General features: G+C 41.1%; 1 protein-coding gene across 1 annotated transcript in view; it reads left to right on the forward strand.

The window, feature by feature from the left end:
* The window catches only part of dnah9 (dynein, axonemal, heavy chain 9), a gene marked incomplete at both ends in the record, with an annotated part of 182158 nt that overhangs the window by 31647 nt on the left and 124351 nt on the right, over positions 1 to 26160 (forward strand). Inside the window, 21 exon segments of the mRNA XM_083933223.1 lie at positions 1644 to 1758; positions 1951 to 2019; positions 4321 to 4447; positions 4883 to 5029; positions 5863 to 5971; positions 9662 to 9903; positions 9981 to 10116; positions 12030 to 12226; positions 12344 to 12606; positions 12764 to 12925; positions 13338 to 13560; positions 13801 to 13967; positions 15244 to 15387; positions 15556 to 15715; positions 18574 to 18729; positions 21291 to 21423; positions 22239 to 22516; positions 23621 to 23751; positions 23866 to 23992; positions 24431 to 24583; positions 25439 to 25564. Coding sequence (XP_083789349.1) covers positions 1644 to 1758; positions 1951 to 2019; positions 4321 to 4447; positions 4883 to 5029; positions 5863 to 5971; positions 9662 to 9903; positions 9981 to 10116; positions 12030 to 12226; positions 12344 to 12606; positions 12764 to 12925; positions 13338 to 13560; positions 13801 to 13967; positions 15244 to 15387; positions 15556 to 15715; positions 18574 to 18729; positions 21291 to 21423; positions 22239 to 22516; positions 23621 to 23751; positions 23866 to 23992; positions 24431 to 24583; positions 25439 to 25564 — 3365 coding nt within the window.

A 26160-nucleotide genomic window follows, 5' to 3' on the forward strand; every position in this document is an offset into this window, starting at 1 on the left:
CTCCCTCCTTTAAACTGTTACTCCCTCCTTTAAACTCGTCTGTTACTCACTCCTTTAAACTCGTCTACTGTTACTCCCTTCATTAAACTCGTCTACTGTTACTCCCTCCTTTAAACTCGTCTACTGTTACTCCCTCCTTTAAACTGTTACTCCCTCCTTTAAACTTGTCTTCTGTTACTCCCTCCTTTAAACTGTTACTCCCTCCTTTAAACTCGTCTACTGTTACTCCCTCCTTTAAACCCGTCTACTCTTACTCCCTCCTTTAAACTCGTCTACTGTTACTCCCTCCTTTACACTAGTCTACTGTTACCTTCTTCATTAAACTCGTCTACTGTTACTCCCTCCTTTAAACTCGTCTACTGTTAGTCCCTCCTTTAAACTCGTCTTCTGTTACTCCTTCCTTTAAACTCGTCTACTGTTACTCCCCCCTTTAAACTCATCTACTGTTACTCCCTCCTTTAAACTCGTCTTCTGTTACTCCCTCCATTAAACTCGTCTACTGTTACTCCCTCCTTTAAACTCGTCTACTGTTACTCCCTTCTTTCTAGCATAACCAAACTCACTCTCGCATTCAACTAGTCCAGAATGCAGCAGCTCGGCCTCTCACTGGTATAAACAGACAACATCACAACAACCCTATCCTGGCGTCTCTCCAATGACTACCTAAAGTGTCAGTGCCTTTGCCATCAGAGCCCCTCGGGTTTGGAACGACTTGCCTGAGGAGAAAAGGCTCGCTGGATCAGTGACTTTGTTTAAATCACTCGTTTTTATAGACTTGTTTTTATGTGATGTCGTATTTTTCTTGTCGTCTTTTTATTGCTGTTATCGAATTTTTATTGCTTTTATTCTTTTATTTGTATTTATTTCTGCTTTTTGTCCTGCTTTCTTTGGCCTTGCTGTTTGGCTTTCTGCTGTTATACTGAATGTCCTGATTTTGCTTTGTCTGTAAAAGCACTTTGTAAACTTAGGTCTTAACGATGCTATATAAATGTATGTAAAATTATTTATTCTTTTTAATTATATTCTGAATTATTTATGTTTAAGATCTCAAAATGCCATATCCAATGCATTTTATACATGATGCAAAATGGTCATAATTCCTAGATGTCAGAAATCTCAATGTGTTGAGTGTGTGTATGTGTATTTATATCCATTCACCTCCACTGTTTTGGGGTGGAGGCAGAAATTGCAGAGACAAATATCTCAAAACTTAATTCTCCACTAGAGGTAATATGTTTTCTATGATTTAGGTTGAAGCACCCCTCTAAACACCAAGCTCCAGACATGTTTAAGATGAATTTTTTATATTCATAATTTTTGCTTAAAAAAAGTTCAGCTATCTGATTAAAATCCTCAGAACCAACCCTGAGATCCACTTTGAAAGGGCACAGTGGTTGTTGTAGACATTAAACTTGGATGGTTTGATGTTTCCTTGTCAGGACTGTGTGGGTGGGTAATTACACTTGATAGACAGCTCCCTTGCGGTTTTGTTGCATCCGTCAGGGCGGGACGACTCACCCTGTTATTGTTATATTGACTTTTCTGATACACATAATTCCCAGCAGAGCTCCACTGGATGTTAGCTCAGTCTTTCTCTGACTTCATCCTAAATATGTGTGTAACTGCCAGTGATGATTCTTCAGGTTGGACTCCAGTGAATAAGAATATGCCATTAGTAGCTGGCGGGCTGAGGTGGGCCCAGGAGCTCCGGCAGCGCATCCAGACCCCCTTCTCCAAATTCAGACACCTCTCTTACCCGTGAGTCTCCAACACAGCAGATTAAATAAAGAATGTTGGTGAGGTCATGCATTTCCTTGCAGTCTTTTTGTGAATTAGTCTCTCTGTGAGCTGTTTTAACGGCCTCATCAAAAGGACGTTTTGTAATATTGACCACTGGAAAGATGCTGAATGTACCCCTAGTATGGATTGGCAATGTCATGTTGTCTGCAGGTGTCTGGAGTCTGCAGAGGGAGCCAGGGTCATCCAGAAGTATGAGGAGATGATGCAACTGCTGGACAGGTGAGTGAGATCTTATCTCAGTGTATTACACTGTATGTCATCATGCGTTGATGTACTGTATGTATTACCGAATAAAGAGAACAGAAAGGAAGATTAAACAGAATAGACAGTGATGGAATAGGATGCCTCGTTGGACTGTAAATGCCATAAAAACCAACACGAATCAGATATTAGCTCCGTCTCTGACAAGTTTTCCCCTGTAATTTCACACCAGTGATGTTTTCATACTGAACAGTTGTGATTTTGTTAGTTGAGTGTATAACATTTATGAAGCAGCCCCTGTGGAATAGCATGTAGACACAAAGCTCCAGGCGTGATTTATGTTCTCATTACTGTGGCGCTGCTCTGCAGATTATTTCACAGGACTCCCTTAATCCCATATGCTCTGTCGCTGCTCACTGATGCCAAGTTAGAAATGGCCTTTTAGAGCACATCCAACATCCAAACCTGCAAGTTAGAATCCCATTGATGTTAGTATGGAATCAAGCTGCATGAGAGTCAGAGAGGGAAAGTGATTTTCCATTTCTATACTTACTAAGAAGAAATGTCCTCATATGAAGTAGAGAAAAATCCCATGTGAACTTGTTTTACCAGGCCACTTTAAGGCCACTGCTGCTCGTTGGGACGATACATTGTCTCAGCTGCCATCTTGGTTCAGGGGAGCTGCGTCTCCTTATATATGTATGTCTTTTCAGCAGGAAGTCTATCCACCTTTAAAATAATAATTTCTTTCTGAATTTTCAACCCATTTCAGATGCTTTGGTTGGTTACATGTTACAACACATGTTTGTAATGTTTCAAATGTCAGACATGTATTTATCATATTGGATACTTGGTTACATTTAAAATGCAGGTTTTCATACCAAAATACCTATATGTTGTTTAGGTAGTAACTGTAAGTGGCATTTAAACAAGTGAGTTATATAACAATTCACCCCCAGTGGCCTAAAGTTATCATGAATGTGGAAAGACAGTTGAAAATTTTTTTTTCGAACCCTGTGAAATGTTATTTCATGTTGCTTACTTCAGCTATTTCTTTCGTGAAGACATCCAAAAGAGTCTTTACATACAGTCTAGAGTCAGAACCAGTCTGAATCCTTTCCCAAGTTGGCAGCGGCTGAGACGCCTCTCTGGATGCAGTAGCTACTGTATATACCTCTAGAGAGAACCAGTCTTGACCGTAATTTTCTATTCAATTCATCAATCTATAAAATGTGATGCATTGCATTGTAGCAGAAAAAAATGTACATGCTATGGGCACTTTTTACTTTTTATCATCATGAGTTGCAGGCCTTTTAACAACTTTGATTGGTGTTAGGTGTCAGTAATTATTAAACTCTGATATGCACTGTTAAAGATTAAAGGTTAGGGAATCAATTTAGTCAATGTGAGTCCTTACAAGTAGGGTAATATTAAAGTACCCAGAAGTATGTGAATGCTTCTTTGTGAATGAGATGTGTGCACACACAGATGCGCCTCCACACACACAGCTACACGTCCATTCTTTATGCTTTGCATGCTTAACATCACTCCTTCACTTCATGTCCCCCCAGCCAGAGTAATGGAATGATGAACAACACCGGTTCTTGCCCTCAATTTACTCCCATCAGAAATTAGAGCTGTAGTTATGCTGTAATAATCATCGCCGCTGCCTCCGATGAATGCCACCATTATTATACATATTCCAGTCAGGAACAGGGTGGGCACACTCACTCATTACCCCCACACACAAAATGCAACGTGATTTATGGCCATGACCAAGACATTTGATTGCCTCTGCGTCTGCGTTGCCACTATCAGGAAATGAAGCTCACAGCAGAAATCCAATAAGGAGCACACAGTTCACACTGAAGTTCTCATCATAATCGAGGCTATTTACAGATTGATGTAGCTATACCGAGCCCTGACATATTTTTTGTTCCCAGTGTCTCACAGATGTATCAACGTTTATGCTCATGTTACCCCCCACCCCCTCCATGCCTACATCTAACCCTCCTCCGCCGCTACCTCTCCCTACATCTTATTGTCTTCTCGATACAGACAAACAAATCTCTCGTGCGTTTTACAACCTCAGAGGTTTGGGAAATGTCTCAATAATATGCCTTTTAACGGCTTGATGTCTCTTATATGATGTGAGTCATTTTTACGCCTATGGCCTCTTGAAATGAAAGTCCCAGCCCTTTTTTATGTGAGTTTGAAACAATGTTATGCCCTGGCGTGAAAGGTACAAATATTATTTTGTGACAATAATTTTAGTTGGATTGTGATCGCAGAGTGTGTCGCTTGTGTTTGGTGTTCCAGATACTCCACCAGTCTGTATGAAACATGGACAGAGACTGTGGGCGAGAGTTCTCAGTACAACCTCGGCCTGCCGTTAATCAGCAGGAACAGAGCCACTCAGTTGATCTCCGTCAACTTCAACCCGCAGGTTTGAAGAACAACTGATCCGACACAGGCTGCTCAATGTGTCACTGATTATAATCCATTTTTATACCAGTGGACCGGATCTGAGGAATTCATTAGTTTGGTGATAAGTCTAATGCCTGCCTGCAGCTGCACAAGAGAGTATACATCTTTAAATACATTTCATCTTTTTAATTAGTTTGGTCAGTATTTCAATTTTTCATTGAAATGCAGTAATGCTGGATCACACTGCCCTAAAGAATTGCTATCCTACTTCTCATTAATCTGAGTAGAAGTTTTCTACCACCTACACTGAAACTCTAGTGTGAAATTGGGCTAAAAAGTAAAGATGTTGAATTTTAGCAAACATTATTGACGGACTGTATTGGAAAACCCTGAAACTATAATTTGTTCTAAATATCTTCTAGTGCTTCTAATGTATCGTTCTGCCTCTTTCTAGCTGGCTTCTGTGCTGAGGGAAGTGAAGTACTTGGAGGCCAGACAGACCGAGGCCATCCCTGAAACTGCGGTGCAGGTCTACACCACCAGGGGGCAGCTGTGGCAGTATGTGGCCAACTTGGAGCTCACCGTGGGCCGATACAACAAGGTTGGTTTAGTTTTCATCTATCTTTGCTGCATGTCTCCCTCTCACCCCATTTTTTGTCTGTCCTATGTGATAAAATCCTTAAAAAAAACTGCCCAAACTTAATCTTAAGATAATAATAAATCATAATAAAAAAATCCTGGCATGGATCAGTTCTACTCAACTGAACTACTACTATGATCACTAATAAACAGACATATTTGAATTTTATTCTAAAATTATGCTAATGAGGATGTGCATTTGTGTGTGTGTGTGTGTGTGTGTGTGTGTGTGTGTGTGTGTGTGTGTGTGTGTGTGTGTGTGTGTGTGTGTGTGTGTGTGTGTTTGTGTGTGTGTGTGTGTGTGTGTGTGTGTGTGTGTGTGTGTGTGTGTGTGTGTGTATCCACTTAATGCCTCAGTACATAAAATATGCTGTATATGCTCTTTGGCACAGAAATTATCAAACACATAATTGTATTGTTGGTCTAAATGGGAACTGGGCATTGGGGCAAAATGGCAATTTCTATAATATAGCATAAGACGAGCAATCACTGATGCAATTAACTCAGCAGCCACACAGAGGACAGCTCCCACAAAGCTCCCACATATCACAGCTACCTCAGTGATTATATTTCAAATATACAGCACCATTGCTCCAGAAAGCGAGAAGTTAAATTCCAATTAAGTTATGACAACATGGAACAATTCAGAAACAATTACTTTAATGAGGACTACATCTCGTCTTGTTGCTCTGGGCTTGAAAGCCCACACAGGCGTTTGATCAACATTATATTGCCGCTGAAGACAACATCACATCTCTCTCTCTTTCTTGTTTCTCTCCCACTGTCTGGCTGCAGGTGATGCAGTCTGTTCTCGACGTGGAACACCCTCTGGTCCAGGGCCAGCTCAGGGACATCAATGCTCAGCTCAGAAAGGCGGAGGAGAGTCTGAACTGGAACAGCCAAGGTCAGGACATGAACTGATAATTACCTAATACTCAAAAGAAGTGGCATACATGTAAGGACGTAACTAGAAGTCACGGTTCTGTACAGCAAAAATAAAAATGCATAAAGGTGAGTTTTCATTAATAAGACAGTAGTTAAAGAGTCAAAGACAGACACAATCCTTCTGCTGGGTACAGAGGAAATAATATGTCCACTGGAAACTTTGGTAAATCAGTTTTATTATAAAAATGACCAACATCTTGAATACTGCTGCTGAAGTGGAAATTCTCCATCCCAGTGATCACCACAACAGGGTGTAGCTGTTGAATGTGGTTACATCTGCGTTAGCATATTTTATGTGTTTCCATTCACATCCCCTACAACAGTGGGGATGTCCGTTGCTTCTGTAGCTGACCAGGGCTTCGACATTTAAGGCCCCTACACATGAAACGCAGTAAAAACACCGGCCGTTCCATTCATTTCCCATGGAACAGCCAGTAACGCCCAATGCAGCGGCAGCGCCCAAGGTAGCGGCGCACAAAGCTCAGATTTGCCTCTGCGCTCAAAGTTCAAATCAGTTGAACTTTGAGTTTGTGATTTTGCCAGTTGTTATCCATTTTAGAGTGGTGAGCCGCGGCAAAATTTCCTTCCTTATGTTCGACAGAGACCGTACATTAACGAGGACAATGGTGTGAAATGATAGCCGAAGGGAGTTGAACTTCAGAGAATTGATCTGAGAGACTGTGGGATAGTTATACCCTTTAATTAAAATCAGTTATTATATATTTTCATTCTGTTAATGCCTTTTATTTGATGAAGTGTTAAGGAAGGTTGCATTAAGTTGCATTAAATTGCCTTTTCTGTATTAGTTTATATTTTGGCCACCAAATTTAGGGGCTTGGTTGCCTGTTGGGCTAGTGCTTAATAATATTAGCATCCATCCCTGGGACCAGTCTTCCAGTTCCACCGTTGAATTTGCCCTTGCCATAGTGTGACTGACTCGTACGCATATCAGCACATATGCTAACCTCAGCACATGTTGCTAACAACATACAGCTGAAAGTCTGCAGACAGAACTTGGTTTCAAATTCCCTGCATAAATCTTCATACCGTGTATTCTGCGTGTGACTGCATGCACAAGCATGACCCCCGGACTGTGATGGATCAGCATGAAAACTCAAACTGTTATAGCCCTAGTTACAAGTGTTCCTGATCCTTGAAAAAAATAGTTAACTGTTTTTATGTTTATTTGCTTTCTTTCAAAACATAAGATAAGAAAATCACCATCAATCTCATGTCTTTGCATCTAATACAGACCCTTAGCCTAGCTTAGCATGAAGACTGGAAACAGAGAAACAGCAGCTCTGTCATAAGTCAAAAAAAATATGGTTAACTGTACCTCTAAAGGGGTAGATGAGGGTATATGCTAGATAACACCCGCTGGATATGTCGACGTCAACACGGGCATATGCACAGGCATCAACACTTTGGATTCCACGGACAGTTAGGCTCTATAATAGAGAATAGTGGCATTTCTGGGTGTGATCGCGCCCACTAAAGCAACATAATTAATACATCAACACAAGCTTTTCAAATTTGCCATTCTAACACACTCTCAAGTTGTAAAATGTATTTATTTGCAGAAGAATGAAAAGAGATACTGTACGTGTTAATTAGTGAGCTAGTGTTTGCTTTATAGCTACCTGTTTTTCTCTGCTTCTAGTCTTTATGGCCACCTTGCTGGTGCTGAAGAACGCACAGTACTCTGGCTGTACAGCAGCGACTACTTTTCACCTGTTTTCTTAGTGTTATCCGGCTGTTAAGTCTGACGTAACACCCTTTCAAAATAAGATTTCTGGGTCCAAATGCTCCGTTGAAACAAAACAGACACAAAGGTCAAACATGTGAACCATTACATCACCTCTTTCGTCTGTTAAACACCTTTTTAAATGATGAGAAAGAGGTAAAATGACAATTACAATGTTTTTTAAAAACTCAGATCTGTTCAAACAACGGGGAACATGGCACTGCGGCGTTGTAGAAATAAAAGGCTTGGACCCGGGAATCATATTTTGAAAGGGCCTTACGTCACGACTTAACAGCCGGATTATTCATACTCTCATAAATAAGAATAATGACGAATACAAGTTCAACTAAGTGCTTTATAAATGTGGTATGTACTTGTATCTTGCATTTAGGAAACACAGTAGTACACAATCACATCTCAGTGTATGCAAAATCTTCGCTTAGGAAAGAAGCTGAAATGTTTGTGTAAGAGCTATCTACTCTATGTGTTTGTTATATAATAGTAGAGTATATGGTGTTAAAAAAGCTGATATTTATTTATATGAACATTCCCTGGTTATTATAGAAATATTCCTTTTTCATATGTAGGGCAGAGCAGGCTGCTCCTAGATGTAACATGAAGAGAGAGGCTTTGCATTTGGAAAAACATCAAATAAAAGTAGGAGAGGTATTCAATCTTTGATAAGCTTTGATTGACACTTCGCTGGCAGGCGTGTTGTAAGTTTCTTCCACTCCAGGATTCCCAGAAGAACGTAGCAGAAATGAAAAGAATGTTTACGGTACAAGCCGATGCACTCGACAGTCCGTGGGGACAGACTCAGTCCCTCCGGAGAGCACACAGTAGTTTCACACGTATCTGCTCTACTTTTGTCCTGTGCGTGTGTGTGTGTGTGTGTGTGTGTGTGTGTGTGTGTGTGTGTGTGTGTGTGTGTGTGTGTGTGTGCATTCTGGATACTTTTGGAAAGCTTGTTAGGATTTTTGGCTGCTTTAGACTTAGTTGGTGAAAATGAATAGATTAATAGCCATTTTTCCTCTCGATCTTCTGGCACTTGATTATTCAAGAAATGTGCGTTCATTCCATTATAGTGATGATGACAGGTCAACATGTATATATTTTTATTCTATTGTATCAAGTACATTACTTTTCTAATCTACTTTTTGTCATACCATACACCCAGTTAACTTTTTAAGTCTGTCACACTGACACACTGACTGTGCACTCTTATGGTAATGTTGATTAAAAGGTGGAGCCATAAAAGAAATGATTAATGATACGAGCTACAGTGAGCCATTTTGCCTGTTGCCATTGGTTCAATATGTTAATACTAAGTGTTAATCCTGTCCAAGCCCACCTGCCCCAACAGAGCCACACTGACACCCTTCATATATGGTAAATGGACCTGTACTTATATAGTGCCTTTCTAGTCTTCTGACTACTCAAGGCGCTTTCACACTACTTGTCACATTCACCCATTCACACAGACATTCAGGGTTCAGTGTCTTGCCCAAGGACACTTCGACATGTGGACCGGGAGAGCTGGGGATCGAACTGCCGATCTCTCAAATGGAGGACAACCCACTGAAGCGCAGTCGCCCTGTTATTGATTTTGGATGTCATCCAAAATCAATAACAGGTATTAAAACAGAAAACTCAAAAAGTGAAAGTGAAAAACAAAACTAAAAAGTAAAAATGGATAATACTAGTTAGAAAACAAAGCAATAAAAAAAAGCTATGAACCAAGTATGAGTAATGTCAAACAATAACAATTATGTTAAAAGTGAAAATAATTAAAAGCATTATCAGCAATTGTTCATTAGTCACACACTCCCATTCTAGCTTAATTGTTTCATATATTTTCAATTTTTCTTTCTTCAACCACCATCTCTATCATCCATTACCCACCAGGTATTTGGGAGTATATCCAGGAGGTGCGAGACTCCATCTGTGACCTGGAGAGCCGACTCCAGAGGACCAAGGACAACGTGGAGGAGATCCAGAGCTGCATGAGCTCCTGGGCAAGCCCAGTGTTTGACAGGAAGGAGGGCAAAAAAGACGCACTGCTCAGTCTGGAGGACAGGGCCGAGAGGCTGGACAGGTGTTACAGTCTGATACGGTCTTCTGGAGAAAAGATCCACTTCTTGCTGAAGGTGATTAAAAAAGGGTTCTTCAGTCATTTGGTGGAGATGAGGATTTGGTAAGAGTGTCTGGATTTGTCTTGTTTTAGAGTAATCTGGAGCTGTTTAGAGCCGAGCAGAGCTCTGAGGAGTGGAAGGCCTACGTCGACTACATCGACGACATGATCATAGATGGATTCTTCAACAGCATCGAGTGCTCCCTCAAGTTCTTCTTGGATAACACTGGTAGGACTGTAGACTGTATAAAAGAGCCTTAAACCCGCATTCTTTCTAATGTCCAGCAGAAGGCGACTCCACTGACTCCAAAAAGTCAAGTCTGATTGTACTGAAGGAAATGGGGAAATGAGCCTACTTTTGACTTGATCTATCACCTCAGTAAACATTTTTCCTTATGAGTGGTCTCAATGACTAGTTTAAACTCTTCTTTGACACAGCCTGATGTTCATTAGGTAAATTATGGACGCTCGGCTTCTGCATGATGATTGGATGAGCTGTCTGAGGCGGAATCCTTTTTTGATTGACAGCTAAATGAGTGAATCAGCGAGCGGTGTGTTTGGGATTGGGACTCAGTTTTTACTCTGTTTCTTTCCCCAACGAGCAGCGGCAGCTGTGGAGCTTCTCCCCCTGTCACAATCACTCACACTCACAGGCGGTCACACTTCACAGTAGCCTGGCGCAGCAGCTCCAGCTGGGCCAAGGCCGTTTAAGCAGCCTAGCTCTGCTGGCCATTAAGAGCACACTGTCCCTGGAAAAGACGCCTAGTTGGTACGACAAGGTCACAGGTCATTTTCTTGAAAAGGAACAAAGGGTAGAATTTACATAGAAATAAACAAACACATTTATGATGTAGGACGGAAAAATGAGCTTCCCCTCCTTTAAAAGACCAGCAGCTGCCACTGAGATGAACGGTAACGGCAACCAGAGCGACTTGCCCACCCCCTGGCAATAGTCTGACGAATGACTCGCATCAGCCGGTTGAACATCGGAATTTCCCTCTTTAGAGTTGAGCTGGCTTAACGCTTAAACTCAAGGCTTCAAAATGGTAGTCATGGTAGCTATGTCCATTTCTTTTACACAATCTATGGGTAGGATGTTCATGAACAAATGATACACAAAAAGAAGCACTATCTATTTGTAGTGCTGTTAATGGTGTTACCACTGTTGTCTCAAAGCCAGAATGTTGTGGCAGCCAAAAATGTAATATCCAAAAAGTGACTCTGCAGCAGACCAAAAACATCATCATTAGCCAGCCCTGACTTGGACAGCTTCCTAGTAACACATCCTCAGAGGTTATGATGTCTATTGGTGTCCGCCTGTTTTGGCTGTGGTAATAAAATAGATCTAGACTCGGTTGCTGGCCTGAGTTTTGTCAGCCAGTTTAGATGGTCTGGGATGGTACATCCTCTAATAAATTAAGCTTCAGTACACGCTTCAGTACATTTTGTATAGCCTGAAAGACACAAGACCATCTGTGATGAAATATTAATGCAATTCATTTTTTTATATTAATCTAGAGATATTTGCTACAAAGATGTTGCTTGTATAAAATCTAGAATATAATCCCTTTACTTCATGTTCTAGCAGCTGCAATACTACTTTATTTCTGCTATCATAGAGTGCTGTAGGACTGACTCCTAAAACCTGAAATGCTGTTAGCATTTTTGCATGTTCCCAACATATCTATATGGAAAAATCAAATTGGTTTCATGTTGAGGGAACCAGGGTGATGCTTTCTTTTGGGATGGCTTACAAAAATATGTCATCCCTGCAGCACTCTATCCGGCTGTTAAGTCCTGACGTAACGCCCTTTCAAAATATGATTTACGGGTCAAAACCTCGCATTTCTACAATGCAGCAGTGCCGTGTTCCCTTGTTTTGTTTCAACGAAGTGTTTGGACCCAGAAATCTTATTTTGAAAGGGTGTTACGTCAGACTTAACAGCTGGATTAGCGAGGACCAAAAGTGACTCCTTTTGTAAACTCCTCTTTGGGTCTTCTCAAAACCCTCTGAAAATCCCTGAAATAAATGATAACCAAAATAGAAAGAATTTTCAAACTAACACAAATATTTCAGTTATTAATAAAAATCCATGTTCCCACTGCACCTTAAGCATTTTCCTTCTTCACTTTGGTTTCCAGACCAGAGATCGGTTGCGGCCCCTCTCTTTGAGGCTAAGCTGGATCTGCAGATTCCTGACATGGTGTTCGCTCCATCTCTGGAGTTTGGGGCAGGAGACAGTTTCTTTGAGCTGGTTGAGAGCCTCATCAATGATGTGTTCAGAATCTCCTCACTAGTGCCACGCCTTGCCCAGCATAGCCCCTTCCCCCACTACCAGGTACTGACGCTCTAATGTGGCCTCACCTATAACTTCACTTCATTCACACACAATGAAATGCACATCACTCCATCAACATGCCACATGTTCAAGAAAACTATCAAAATTTCCTCTCAGGCTGATATGGAGGACATGGCTGATCTGGCAGACATGCGTCACCTCCTCATGGAACGCGTGCAAGGTGTCATGGCAACGTGCTGCGAGTTTCGCAACTCTCTGGAGCGCTACAGCTACCTGTATGTGGATGACAGGAAGGAGTTCATGCGTCAGTTCCTTCTGTATGGCCTCATCCTCACCAACCAGGACACAGAGGTTTACACTGATGACAGCGTCTCGGAGAGACCACCCACACTGGATAACTTTAGAGAACAGGTGGATGGGTGGGTATCGTTCCTTTTGTGTGTATTTGAGCTAATTTTTACGGTCTTCTCTTTGTTCTTTGAGTGAAGATTAATTTAAGGCTCAAATAATGATACAACTAGGGTTAGGTTGAGCTTCCACTTACCTGCCTGAAATCTGTTTGTCATCATACTGTAGGTATGAGAAGATCTATGAGGAGGTGCAGGGTCTGGAGCCAGTGCAGTTCTTCCACGGTTGGATGAGGGTGGATGGCCGTAGCATGAAGAGTGCCTTGCTCAACATCATCAAAAAGTGGAGCTTCATGTTCAAACAGCACCTAATCGATCACGTAACCAACAGGTGAAGTGCGGTTTTACACATGCTACAGCCTGACTTGGTCTGTGTGGGGGATGTGTCAAATGCTGGACTGCTAGTCACACCAGCATCTGCTGTAAAATAGCATTATTTTGTGGCAAAATCTGTTTATTTCAGTGAAAACGACACAATCAGGACATTCTTTCACAGGGTGAAGTAAACATTGTAACCTGAGCTCTGATGGTACAAATATATCTCCTAAATAAACCATGTTTACTAATTATCTGGTTAGCAACCGAGCTAGCTGTTAGCTGGTCGTTAGGGAGCTCCAGTGACTCAGAGATCAGAAAGTTCCTGAAGAGCCTTAAAGGACATTATGTATCTAGTTTCACAGACTGAATACTCATAGCTGATGCCAGTTTTACACATTATATTGATCGTTGTCATCTAACCCCAGTCTGTCAGATCTGGAGAGTTTTATCGGTGTTGCTGAGGCTGGCCTGAGCCAGCGGGTGGAGGAGGGTGACTATGGTGGCCTGGTTGGGGTCCTGGGTCACCTGCTGGCAGTTAAGGAAAGACAAAACACCACAGATGCCATGTTTGAGCCCCTGCAGCAAACCATCGCCCTGCTAAAGGTCTATGAACAGGAGCTGCCTGACGTGGTCTACAAACAGTTGGAGGTAAGAACTGATGTTCAGTCACTTCACATTCATTTTACCAGCACATACTCTTTCTCCTGTTTCTTTCAGCTGAGACAGAGCCATTTCTCTTCTAAATTTGTCTTACAATCGCCCATCTCTGTTCTGTGCTCTTCCCCCTGGCAATTCATCATCTGTCATTCCTGCCCTCCTTGCTTTTATCCCCTTCTCTTTATCTCCCTCTCTCTATATCTATCTGTTTATCTATCTGTCTATCTGCAGGCGTTGCCAGAAAAGTGGAACAATGTGAAAAAGCAGGCTGTGTTGGTCAAACAGCAGGTGGCGCCTCTGCAGGCCATTGAGGTGGCCAGCCTACGTCGAAAGTGTGCTTCATTTGATGTGGAGCAACACACCTTCAGGGAGCACTTTCGCAACAACGGGCCCTTCAGGTAGAATTACAGTGGTTCAAATTGGCTTTTTGCCTCTGTTTGTTTGGGAATACTTTATGTATTATAATCAGTATATAAACATTTGAAGAGATACATGACCAATTTTAATCCAGGTCCGTGTCATGGCATTGCGGGCATTGTGTTTAGGTGAATGGTGTTTGGCCTGTGTCAGTGGGTCCCCTTGGAATGAAGCGGAACGCGATCACGCGAAATGACACGTTTTAAAGGAACAAATAAAAAGAAAAAAATACCTAAAGATTAAAATCAAATGATTAGCTAAAAGTCTTGGAAAAATGGTTGAGTATTGGATTAATAATTTAAATAGTTAGTTAAAAGTAGCCTATTGGATGAACAGTTGACAAAGTTAGCTACAAGTAGACAAAACTAATTAATTAACAGTTGAAACATTCGGCTTCACTCAAAGTAGCCATAGAAGGCTTAGTATCAACCAAACAAACCTAAACAATTCACAGTGCCTTTGTGGGAAATTTATTTCATTTTTATTATTAATACTGTTATAGACCTTTTCAAAGTTGTAAACTTAAACATTCTAAATGTGTCCAAGGTGGATTCCTGTCACAGTGAATGTTAAGGACATCAGCTGACAGCAAGTTAACAAGGACCAAGGCTGTTGCCTAGCAATGGAATCCATTGAAAAGGTCTCTAGATCTGGAACATACATTGGGACCCCTTGATGAAGGGGTACGTGAGTTCATCTGAGAGAGCCGTGGGGATACCTGGGACCAAATATTGGGAACCACTGGTGTGGTTGTTAGCAGTTATAAGGACACTTTTAAAAACTCTTTTTATGAGCAATTCTTTACACATTATACGTAACTTAGCTATAAACATTATTAAGTTCAGCAAGTGTGTTTGAAAAGATAAGAATGTCACCTTCCGGCCTTCTTACCTGATAATAGACAAGTGTTATCTCGGGGCTCTTACATCCGACAAGGCTAATTGAATCTTAACATAATGATAATTAATTCATCAGTACAGATGCTTCGTCATAATGTCTAATTTTCAGATAAGTTATGTGTGTAATTGGTCTCTTAATAACCTGGTGATTATTTTCCCATTAATGCCACGGAAGTCATTGTTAATTGTCACAGTGTGCAGTTAGCGCCGGAGACTCTGGTCTGGTTATGCTGCCGCCAAGTCAGGCTTGGCAAACTACAGCCCTTCATTACCAAAACACAGGCTGATTTATAATGGTCTTGTGTGTGTGTGTGTGTGTGTGTGTGTGTGTGTGTGCGCGCGCAATCATGCATTCCAGGTTTGACAGCGAGAGCCCCTACCAGATGTTGGAAGCATTCCACCGACAGATCCAGGAGCGGGAGGCAGTGATGGCCTCCCTGGTGGAGTCTGCCAGCCTATTCGAGGTCACCATCTCCGAGTACAAACAGCTAAGACAATGCAGGTAAAGCCCAAAGCAGGAAAGAGAAAATACCACAAGCCCGTACCAAATTTAGAACTAATGAGCAGTTACAGCAGAGATGCTCTTTTACATTCATAATTAGTACGTAAAGAGTTCAGATGTCATTCTGGTTTAATTCACTTTGTCTCTTCACTCTTCCCTATCCCCAAGGCGTGAGGTGGGCCTGCTGAAGGGCCTGTGGGACATGATCAACTTGGTTGAGTCCAGCATGGAGGCATGGAGGATGACTCCCTGGAGAGAGATCCATGTGGAGGACATGGAGCTGGAGTGCAAACGCTTCTCTAAAGATATACGGGGGCTGGATAAAGAGGTGAGGGAAGAGAGCGGGAAAGATATTTAACTTATTGGGGAAAATAAATCTTGGAAAATAAGATAAATACGTAACTATCACTCTTCATTCTAGAATCCTTTCCTCATGTTATGTTGAAGGTGAAAACATACAGTTGGGAAATACGAACATGTATGTAAGCTAGGCATTCAAACATGTTGAAAATATATTTTTATTTCTGTCTTCTACATTGATAATCTGCTCTTGTAGTGAAGGAACTAACATTTAACCCTAAACATGCAACTTTATCCTTTGTTGCATGATGAGGCCATCAAAGGCATATTTAAGACCCCTTTAAATATTCTCAAACAAGACTGCAGAAAGCATTAAAAAATCAGCTGGAGACAGCGTTTTTAACCTCTTAACATTCCGACAGCCTGCAGTCGGCTCAGTCTTAGAGCCAGTGAAACTTTGTATCAACCATGATATGCAACTGGCCATTTTCCCTTGACCTCTGACCTCAAGATATCTTAATGTAAATGGGTTCCCCTTTGCAGACATGCCCACGTTATGAAACTCCTGACAGTTTGAGGCCAAACATGCTGTTTTCTTATGTAGTGCAAATGTGTTATTTTTGTCCTTTTCTAAAGAGTATTTTAACATTTCTGCATACTGGGCTCCCTAAACTACAACAGCGTATTAGGGCCATGTATGAAAAAAAAATTCTGGACTCAGGGGAGGGGGGTAATATTTAGAGAAAAAAGTTGCAGATTTATGAGATGAAAGCGACAAATCTAAGAGAAAATATAGTCGCAGATTTATTAGTTTCAAAGTAGCAAAACTACGAGAGAAAGGTCGCAGATTTACGAGATTAAAAAATAGCAAATCTACAAGAAAAAAGTTGCAGATTTATGAGATTCAAAGTTGGAGAAGTTGAGTTTTGATTTAAACCTCCAGTTTTTTGTCTTACACTCCCTTTTGAACAACATCGCTTCAGGATCAACACAGACCCTGCTGCATGCTGTGCAGGCTACTGTGTCTGCAGCAAACTCAGAAAAATACTGTGTTTTGAAGTTTAGAAAGAATGAAGAACGCTACAAGGTCCGATGACATCATGTATAATATGGCAGTGGATGAGTGACTGCATTGTGGCGCTTCTAACGTTACATGTACAATGAAACTTTAACGGCACTATTATTTTTGATGGGCGATAACTGATAGTGAAGTGAGCCGCAGCATACACTGCATGTAGACAGAGCAGATTGAAATATCGCTTTCCTACACGTGTATGTTGAAAAGAGTAGTAGCCTAGTAAAGCATTGCAAAAGGGACTGTTGCTAAGCATGCATTGCTAAGCATTTAATTCCTTATCAATACACCTCATCAACAGGCATAAATACATGCTGTCATTGACCTTTTAGCGTCCTTTATTCTTTCTAAACTTCCAAACACAGTATTTTTCAGAGTTTACTGCAGACACAGTAGCCTGCACGGCATGCCGCAGAGTCTGTGTTGATTCTGAAGCGATGTAGTTCAACAGGGAGTGTAAAAAACAAAACACTGGAGGTGTATAACACTATTTTTCCAACTTTGAATCTCATAAATCTGCAACTTTTATTCGTAGATTTGCTACTTTTTATTCTCGTAAAACTGTGACCTGTTGTTTGTAGTTTTGCCATTTTCACGTCATAAATCTGCAACTTTTTCCTCAATATATTACCCCTCTCCCCCGGGTCCATCATTTTTTTTGATTCATACTTGGCCCTAGTACGCTGTCATGCTAAACAATGTTGGAGTTGCGGAAATTCAGTATGTCTGGAAAGCTGAGACTTATGGATTTTAATGGGCCCAGTTCTCTTCAGGTGTGATGATGTTAGTCCCCATAGTAACCACTGAGCTCTCTGTATAAAAGTATCTGTTGTGACCTCTAGGATAACCACAGCCTCATGAAACGTATCGACCTCAAACTAGAGACCTAGAGTCTTCAGAAGGTGGATGGCTTTCATAGGTATATTGACAGTAAGTGGGTTTCTGAGTAATTTCCACAACAGAAGTCCACTTCATCCAATCAATATAATATGCAAGTGTTTTAATGTGGTATTTTGGAGGAATTTTTGACCATGTTTGATCAATTGTCGAGTGGTTAAAAAAGGTTCTGCAATTCTGTGTAACAAATGGTATCAACCCAGACATTTCTGTAACATCTTATGAGACATAATAGAGCATGAGAAAGAATCATAAACTTCCATCTGTAATGTTGTAAGCCTTTAAACACTCTAAACTTTAAGGCGCCAAACAAAACACAATGTTTACTTTAGTCATCACTAGAACAAAAACACACTGTGCTGAGCTGAATCTTAAATTCAATCTTCAGCCTCTTTCAGATGCTGTACACCATTGCTGTGTGGCATCTAGTGCTGACATTTATCCAGCCCTGCACATCCTGTCCTCACCCCTTTAAAAACAGAATGTTAAGAATAGCTGCAGCTGATGAACTGTCAGCCACAGTTGAAAATTGAATTGTTGCTGGCTAGAAATGTTTTCGTCTACTTTTGTCTGAAACCAAAAAAAAGATACATAACCAGCCCATTTACATTGTTAAGTGCATTCGTGCCATGCAAGGACAAAAGGCTGGTCAGGTGTACCAACAGTAAACAAGGAGGTCGGGGCTTGGTGTTAGGTCAATGTTAAGTGCCTTGCTCAAAGGAGTTTGTCAGAGAATGGAGAGCTTCCCTCTCAGCTGCAACTGGGAGCTACAGGCTTTTGAGGCTGGGAAGCACCAAATGCGTGTAAGTGTATTTATGTAACTTCACTGGAAACAATGAATCCTGAGCTGTAGCTTCAAGCTCTCTCTTCTGTCAAAAGCCCTTGTACTGATTCCTGGCCTTTGTGTCTGGTAGGTCAGAGCGTGTGAGGCCTTCACAGGTTTGGACAGCCGGGTAAAGAACCTTCTCACCTCCCTCCGGGCCGTGGCAGAGCTCCAGAACCCGGCCATACGAGCCCGACACTGGCATCAGCTGATGGCTGCTACGGGAGTCCGCTTCACCATGGACCAGGTTTTTATTACAGAGAGAAACTATAAAAACATTCTGCACACATGGTTCACTACTTTTATGAGGATTATAGCTGCTGCAATTTCTTTTTTTCTTTGTGATGTTAAAAACATGCGGATTGTTTAAGGGCTGGGGTGCACACAAAGCAGTTTTCTCCAATTACTTTCATGTTTCCTGTCCTAACTCTCTCTGTATCCTTACTGGACTCGTTTGTTCTGTAGAAGGAAGATCAGATGAGGTGTTAGTATTGGTCTAGCCTTTAGTTTGTTACCTACAGGAAAAGATTAATCCTTAACAACTCAACTACCTTTTGAGGGTGGTCTAATAACTATTTTGTATCTTAAGATTCTTGCAATGAAATCGGACATAACATTGTGAAGGATTTATTTATATTGTTGGAGTGCTTTAAAGGTAAAGAGACACCATATGTTTAATGGTTCAGTTGGACACACTGCCATGCATTGTACTGGCATTATGTTTACAACAGGCATTCCTTTTGATAATGCCCCCAGTGATGAAAAAGTTTAAAGTGTAATCTCTCCTAAACTATCTTGGGCTAACAATTCATCGTTTTTACATAATTTACACTGCACTGGTTCAGAATTTCTGTGTTAAAGAGGCTATAAAGTCAACCAGACTTCAACAGCAAGCATTCCTTTTCGAATTTTCATCATGTAAAAAAGAAATTAGAGCTGCACAATTAACGGGGTACAGTCACGATTTTGGCTTCCCACAAAACGAACATGATCGACTGCTTTGTTCATAAAAAACTTCTGTTGCATATCAAATCAAGAGCTCCCTAAACTAACAGAGAGCTACCAGGGGGCAGTCCAGATATTTTGGCTGCACTTTTGGGTTGCTGTGACGGCACTGTCCAACCATTAGCAGTAGCCTTGGAATGTTTCTGAATGTTGACTACAGTCCAGAGTTAAAGAGAATTATACAACGAGAGCAGATGGGCAGAAATGAAAAAGAGCTTGTGCCCTTTGGGTCCACTTTTACCTAAATTTTGCTTCTAGGAGATGCACTCAGTTCAGGTTGAATTCATTTTGATGCATATACATTAGCAGGAATGTAGCACAACACAGGCGTGAAAGCAGATCTCAGATAATTTAAATGAGCTGTACTTGGTATTCAGAACATCAAGGTTATACTCTGTAAGATTTTCATCAAGTTAATTGTCTTTTAAGTTACTATCTATCAAAGAGAGAGTTAAAACAATGGTCAGTGAGTGTTCATATGACCCACTAATGGAAACACTTCTACTTGATTTTTTAGTATTTCAATCTGTGTGTCTCTGGCGAAATCCCCTCTCAAGATGTAAATAGGCCGCCATGTTAGTGACGCTGCTGACAGCGGTTGGTCTGCTGGCCCAGATCGTCGCTAACAGATATGCTGCATTAACCTTTAATCAGAAAATTGGGAACTTCGACGCCTGAGTCAGACTTGTAGTGAGAGCAAAAGTGTAATAGCACCATTGCTTCAAGAAGTCAACATAAAGGAGATGGACTAGAAGTAGATGTGTGAATGTGTTTCAATAAAGTTTGCAGAAGAGCAAAAAAACCCCAACCTTTACACTCATCTTATTCCCAAAGAGGTCGCTAGAAACAACATATCTCAATTCCTATGGAATTTCACTCTAATATATCATAAAACAAATATCTGCTTTGCAAATATATTATATAGTAGATTGATGTTGTCCTGAACAGAGAATGAAGTCACTCTCCCTCTCTGTGTTTTGGAATCTGAGTTTCTCTGTTGTTTATTTTGATAGATGATTCAGCCGTGCGTGCATGTTAGTGCAAGTGGGCGTGGAAAGCAGTTTGTATTTCATGTTATGGTGAGAGCCATATTAAGGCAATCCAAACCCACTTTTTCCAGTATTTCAAGTACAGCTTCTTTAAATGTGAAAAAACAATAAAAATGTTTTTTTCACTAAAATTAATGATTAAAGCTTGATATCATTGTTAATCAAAATAACCATGATTATCATTTTGGCCATAATCGTGCAACCCCACGCATGATGTTTAGTGTGTTGATGTTTAGTACAAATATATCTTGATACTATGCAAAGGTCGGCACATGCCTGGAGTTTAAATATATCAGAAAAATTGCAGTTTGCAGCATCTATAAAAAGGTCTTCATAGTGCTAGGTGCTGCTGTGGGTGTATGATGTTAACTCTTAAATACTGCCACCTACAGGCAGTGAGTGTTACTGCTGTAACATTTTCTTGCAACTCTGCATTTGAGCAAACTGTTCCAAATTCAACAAAGCCTCCTATTGGGTCCCCAGCAATACACCTGCCGAATGTTAATTAGATCAGATTAACAGTTTTTGAGATACGCAAAGGACACAGACAGACAGACAGACAGACAGACAGACAGACAGACAGACAGACAGAGATAGCACTTTATAGTTAGATGGCTGCTTTCTTCTGCTTTATATTCTTCACATTGTGTCTTTGTTGACCTGAATGCAGCGATCAGAGCCAGTGCTTACCAGTAATATGCTACTAAAATAATCATATGATAGCTGAGATGGACTGTGTGTTTTGTCTGAGCAGGAGACCACTCTTGCTGACCTGCTGCAGCTGAACCTGCACTGCTTTGAAGAGGAGGTGAGAGGCATCGTGGACAAAGCTGTTAAAGAGATGGGGATGGAGAAAGTCCTCTCTGAGCTCAACTCCACATGGACAGGTACACAAAGGGATGTTGTGTTGTAAGCAGACTGTACTTTAGTACATTCGTACACACTGTATCCCAGGGGGTTCTTCTGCTGTTGCCAGGGGGTACTTGATAGGCTTATGCAGAAGCTTTACTAATTTGAAATAAAACAGAAGTTATGATAAAAAGAGTAGCCTTTATTAGCTGAGACACCTGAACACTACATTTTTCATTTATGTAAGAGTGTGTGAAAACTAACTAAGGTAGCTAAAAGTTTAACAGGTAGCTATAATAGAAATAATAGCTTTTAGTGATATCCAGGTCAAATTATTTGCCTAAAGTAATGAATAAACAGTTGAAATAGTTTGACTAAAAGTAGGCCTTGAAATAAACTGTTCAAATAACTAGCTTAACTAGCAAAAGTAACATCAAAATAGTTAGCTGAAAGTAATGTTGCAACAGTTGCAATAATTAGCTTAAAAGTGTACTGGATGAAAATATGAAATAGTTGGCTAAAAGTAATGATATCTAAAATTGTGCCTATGCTAAACAGTTCAAATAATTAGCTTAAAATTGATAAACGGTTAGTTGGCTGAATGACTGAATCATTAAGCTCCAATAGTAGGCCTCGTAAGATTGCTGACCAAATCAACCTAAGTACTGACAGTTATAGTTTGTAACAAAAAATGTACAAAATCTATTTTCAGAAAATGAACAGTGTTATACATTTGGTATTTGGAATATATGGTGGTAATTGATGAAGGGGTACGTGTTCATCTGACAGGGCTGTGGGATACCTCAGACCAAAAAGATCTTTTCAGCATGAGTGTTTCATCCTTCCATGCCAGGTATGCAGTTCCAGTATGAGCCCCACCACCGGACCCAGGTGCCTCTGCTGCGCACAGACGAGGAGCTAATCGAGACCCTGGAAGACAACCAGGTGCAGCTGCAGAACCTCATGACATCCAAGTACATCGCCTACTTCCTGGAGGACGTGTCATCATGGCAGAGCAAGCTGTCTGTGGCCGACTCTGTCATCTCCATCTGGTTCGAGGTGCAGCGGACTTGGACCCACCTGGAAAGCATCTTCATTGGCTCAGAGGACATCCGCTCACAGCTGCCTGAGGTTACACGCTGAATAGATAAAATCACATTTACGCACACACAGTTAATTCAGGGTTCCCATGGTCATGGAAAACAAGGGAAAAATTCAAAAATTCAACATTTTCCAGGCCTGGTAAAGTCATGGAATTTCTTTGTGTTCAGTGAATATAATTGTAACAGTAATCTTCTGTGCTCTCCACGTAATGAAACATGACACCAAATTACATCTATACCTGCTGATATGTATGCATGTACAAGCAAGTAGCAGTTTGTATTGGTCATTAGAGAACAATGAAATATGAATGAAACAATGATCAAATGCATTAAGAATACATGCATACAGGGTGGCCGGTGGCTGAGTGGTTAGAGCAGTTGCCCCATGTGGAGAGGCAGAAGGTCCTGGAGGTAGTGGCCGCAGGTTCGACTCTGACCTACGGCCCTTTCCTGCATGTCTCTCCCCCTCTCTCTCACACCACATGTCCTGTCCTTATCTAATAAAAAAAGAATACACACATACACCGAAGAAAGAATTGGTTCCCCTCATTTGAAAGCCAGTTCCAGACTGATCAGTGCTTTTAAGCCTTTTTTGATATAATGGACAGTGTAATGACTGTGCTTATAGTTTGAAGTGTTTGAATTTATTGTGAACTAGAGTTTGGGAACATTACTGTTTAATTTTCATAAAATAATTAAAACTTGGAGTAGTAGAGGTCGATTCTCCAAATTGGTGATTCGACTAGATCGTCAATTTCTGATTCCATTAAATTTTCAATGAAAACAATATTTTTCAGCACTGAAAGCTATGCCTTTGTAGACCATTGAGTCAAGATCAACAGATTATTGTTTTTCCCACCTGGGTTTAAATCACTGACATTTCAAATGCATGCAGGCCTTGACCTGCGCCCTTTTGGTTACCATATGAACCCAGGTAGCATGACTGTTATAGCGGTTGTTTAAAAATTGACTCATTGACCCAATTTAGAAACTGAGATTGTACAACTTTTTAATTGCTCCCGCTCAACATTCAGTCTGTGCCTAAACCCAGATGTTTGCTATTAAACCTCTGATTCTCAGCTCTCTCTTTTGGGAACCTAAATCCCCAGCTCTCTTGTAAAATCCTCTGCAGGACTCCAGGCGCTTCGAAGGGATTGATGCTGATTTCAAAGAGCTGGCAAACGCCGTGCATCAAACGCCCAACGTAGTGGAGGCCACCAATAAACCAGGCCTGTTTGGTAAACTGGAGGACATCCAGAGCAGGTGAGAGTATCTCTGTTTTTACTCCTTATGTCTGTTATCAGGAGCACTCTGGTGCAGGGCTTATACTTCTTACACATGGAGGGATGCTCTCACTCACCGTGTATTTCTCTGCAGACTGTCTCTATGTGAAAAAGCCCTGGCAGAATACCTGGACACCAAGCGTCTGGCCTTCCCCAGATTTTACTTCATCTCTTCAGCTGATCTGCTGGACATCCTGTCTAATGGGACCAACCCACACCAGGTGGCTGCACACCTTTTTGATAGAGGACTAATAATGCATGATCTGCTCACAGAGTCAGAAACCATGCGTCACACTTAACAGTTTTTCTTAAACCGTGTTTGATTGCACCGTTAATCTCTTTTGCTGAGGGCTGTTGACTTTTGTAGTACCTGCAGTGTCCACACAGGGGCAATGTCGCTCACAGTTTTGCAGTCTTTTCCCACCTCCATAATCATGCATTTCCACCGTGGTGAAATAAATCACTGTTAAGCACAACTTTCCACTTAATCTCTCTAAAGAGAAAGTTAGCAGGCATTCTGCAGAACATGGGTCCTGCCCTCCTATAAATGATTCGGAAGAAACTCTAATGAAACGTTATTTATATGCAAAGAAAATTCCAGTCAGACTGTGAGTGTGAATGTGCCTGAGCTGAATGTGTGTGTTTGTTTGCTTGCTCAGGTCCAGAAGCATCTGTCAAAGCTGTTTGACAACATGGCCAAGATGCGATTTGAAGCTGATGGAGAAGGGAATCCTGGGAAGACTGGTCTGGGCATGTATAGTAAAGAGGAGGAGTACGTCCCCTTTAATCAGCCCTGTGACTGCACTGGACAGGTAAAGCACAGCTGTAATCATTTATTCATGTCTCTAAAATTGTGGTACCATATCTTGCGTAAGCTGAGCTAAATGCAAAAGACATTTATTATCTTCATTAGACTCACTGATGACAGCGGCACTACGGCTGTCTGTAGATGGATGTAATATATGAGGAAATTGACTTCCAGGGCTTGACACTTACTTTTTCCCGAAGTGCACGTGTTCCTACGTCACATGCTCCTGATTCGTTTCAACATTTAGTAGCACATAAAGAACGTTTACAAGCAAACTGATTTCATTTATTTGAATACAAAAATTACAATAGGTTCTCTATTATTTCTGCTTCACACTGTATTGAATAATTCTATATTATATGAATGATTATATATTTTTTTGTTACTTTAAGTTGCTTTAAACTGTATAATGTTCAGTGTTAATTTATTCTTTCAAATTAATTTCAAATCTTACAAGTAAATCTGGTGAAACAGCTCTCCCTTTATAAGAAACAGTTGGTATAGTTATTATCGTACACTGGTGTCCATTCACTATTTAAGCTAGCACATCTTGTGTCTTGTGACTTGCCTGGCCTTTTCTGTAATGAAAGAAAAATATATATCAAATATACTGTAGATGTCCCACAATAAAGGAAGCAAATGTCTTTGGTTCCCCCTGGGTATTTGCATATTAAAGCCATAAGTCCATTAATGTTCCATTACTTCCCGTAGTATTTTCCTGATTCCACTTCCACTCTAATGCTTATTAATGACCTCATTAGGGTCCATTGATAAGGGAGCCCGTCGGTGCTCACGTGACACACATCCCAACATTTGCATTCATGGGCCACATCTTTGATTTGTGTGTGTTACGTGCAAGGTGGAGGCGTGGCTGAACCGGGTTCTGGACAGCATGCGCTCCACGGTGCGCCATGAGATGACCGAGGCAGTGATGGCCTACGAGGACAAACCCAGAGAGCAGTGGCTGTTTGACTATCCGGCTCAGGTAAACAGGCTCAGTGGGATGTATGCATGGATTTAACTGATGACATTCTCTTTACCCAACACCTAACAGAGGAGTACCATAATCATGCCTATGCCTCTCATAGAAATTACAGCCCAGTGCACACACTCACTAATGCTTTACAAACAGTTGTCAGCCAGATTCCATTGAGTAACAGCGAGACCGAATAGGAAAGGAAGTGCGAACAAATATGAGTGTGTGTTTGGGATAATGGAACACTTGTCCATACATGGAAATGCTAATGATTTTCTAAAAGTAAGTATTGGATGCTCTGACATCACTGACTGTGGTGTGGTACCTGCTGAAGGTTTGATTCAGGACTTCAGAGCAATGTTGAAATCAACTTCAGAAAAAGCAGTTACGTCATAAAAGCACAAGGAAAAAAACCATTTAGTGCTGAATCACTCTTCAAATAACTACGAGAGCAACGTGATGAAGGCCAATCTGTAATTCAGCGTTATATCACTATTGACTGTAGATTAGCAACTTCTTAGTTAGTGAAGTCAACAGCTTTGGCGCTGAGGGCCAGATTTACTGAAGCAGCAGCTCATTACGCGGTGTTCTCCTGCACTGCGCCT

The sequence above is a fragment of the Echiichthys vipera genome (genome assembly GCF_963691815.1).
Source record: "Echiichthys vipera genome assembly, chromosome: 18".
Lineage (NCBI taxonomy): Eukaryota > Metazoa > Chordata > Actinopteri > Perciformes > Trachinidae > Echiichthys > Echiichthys vipera.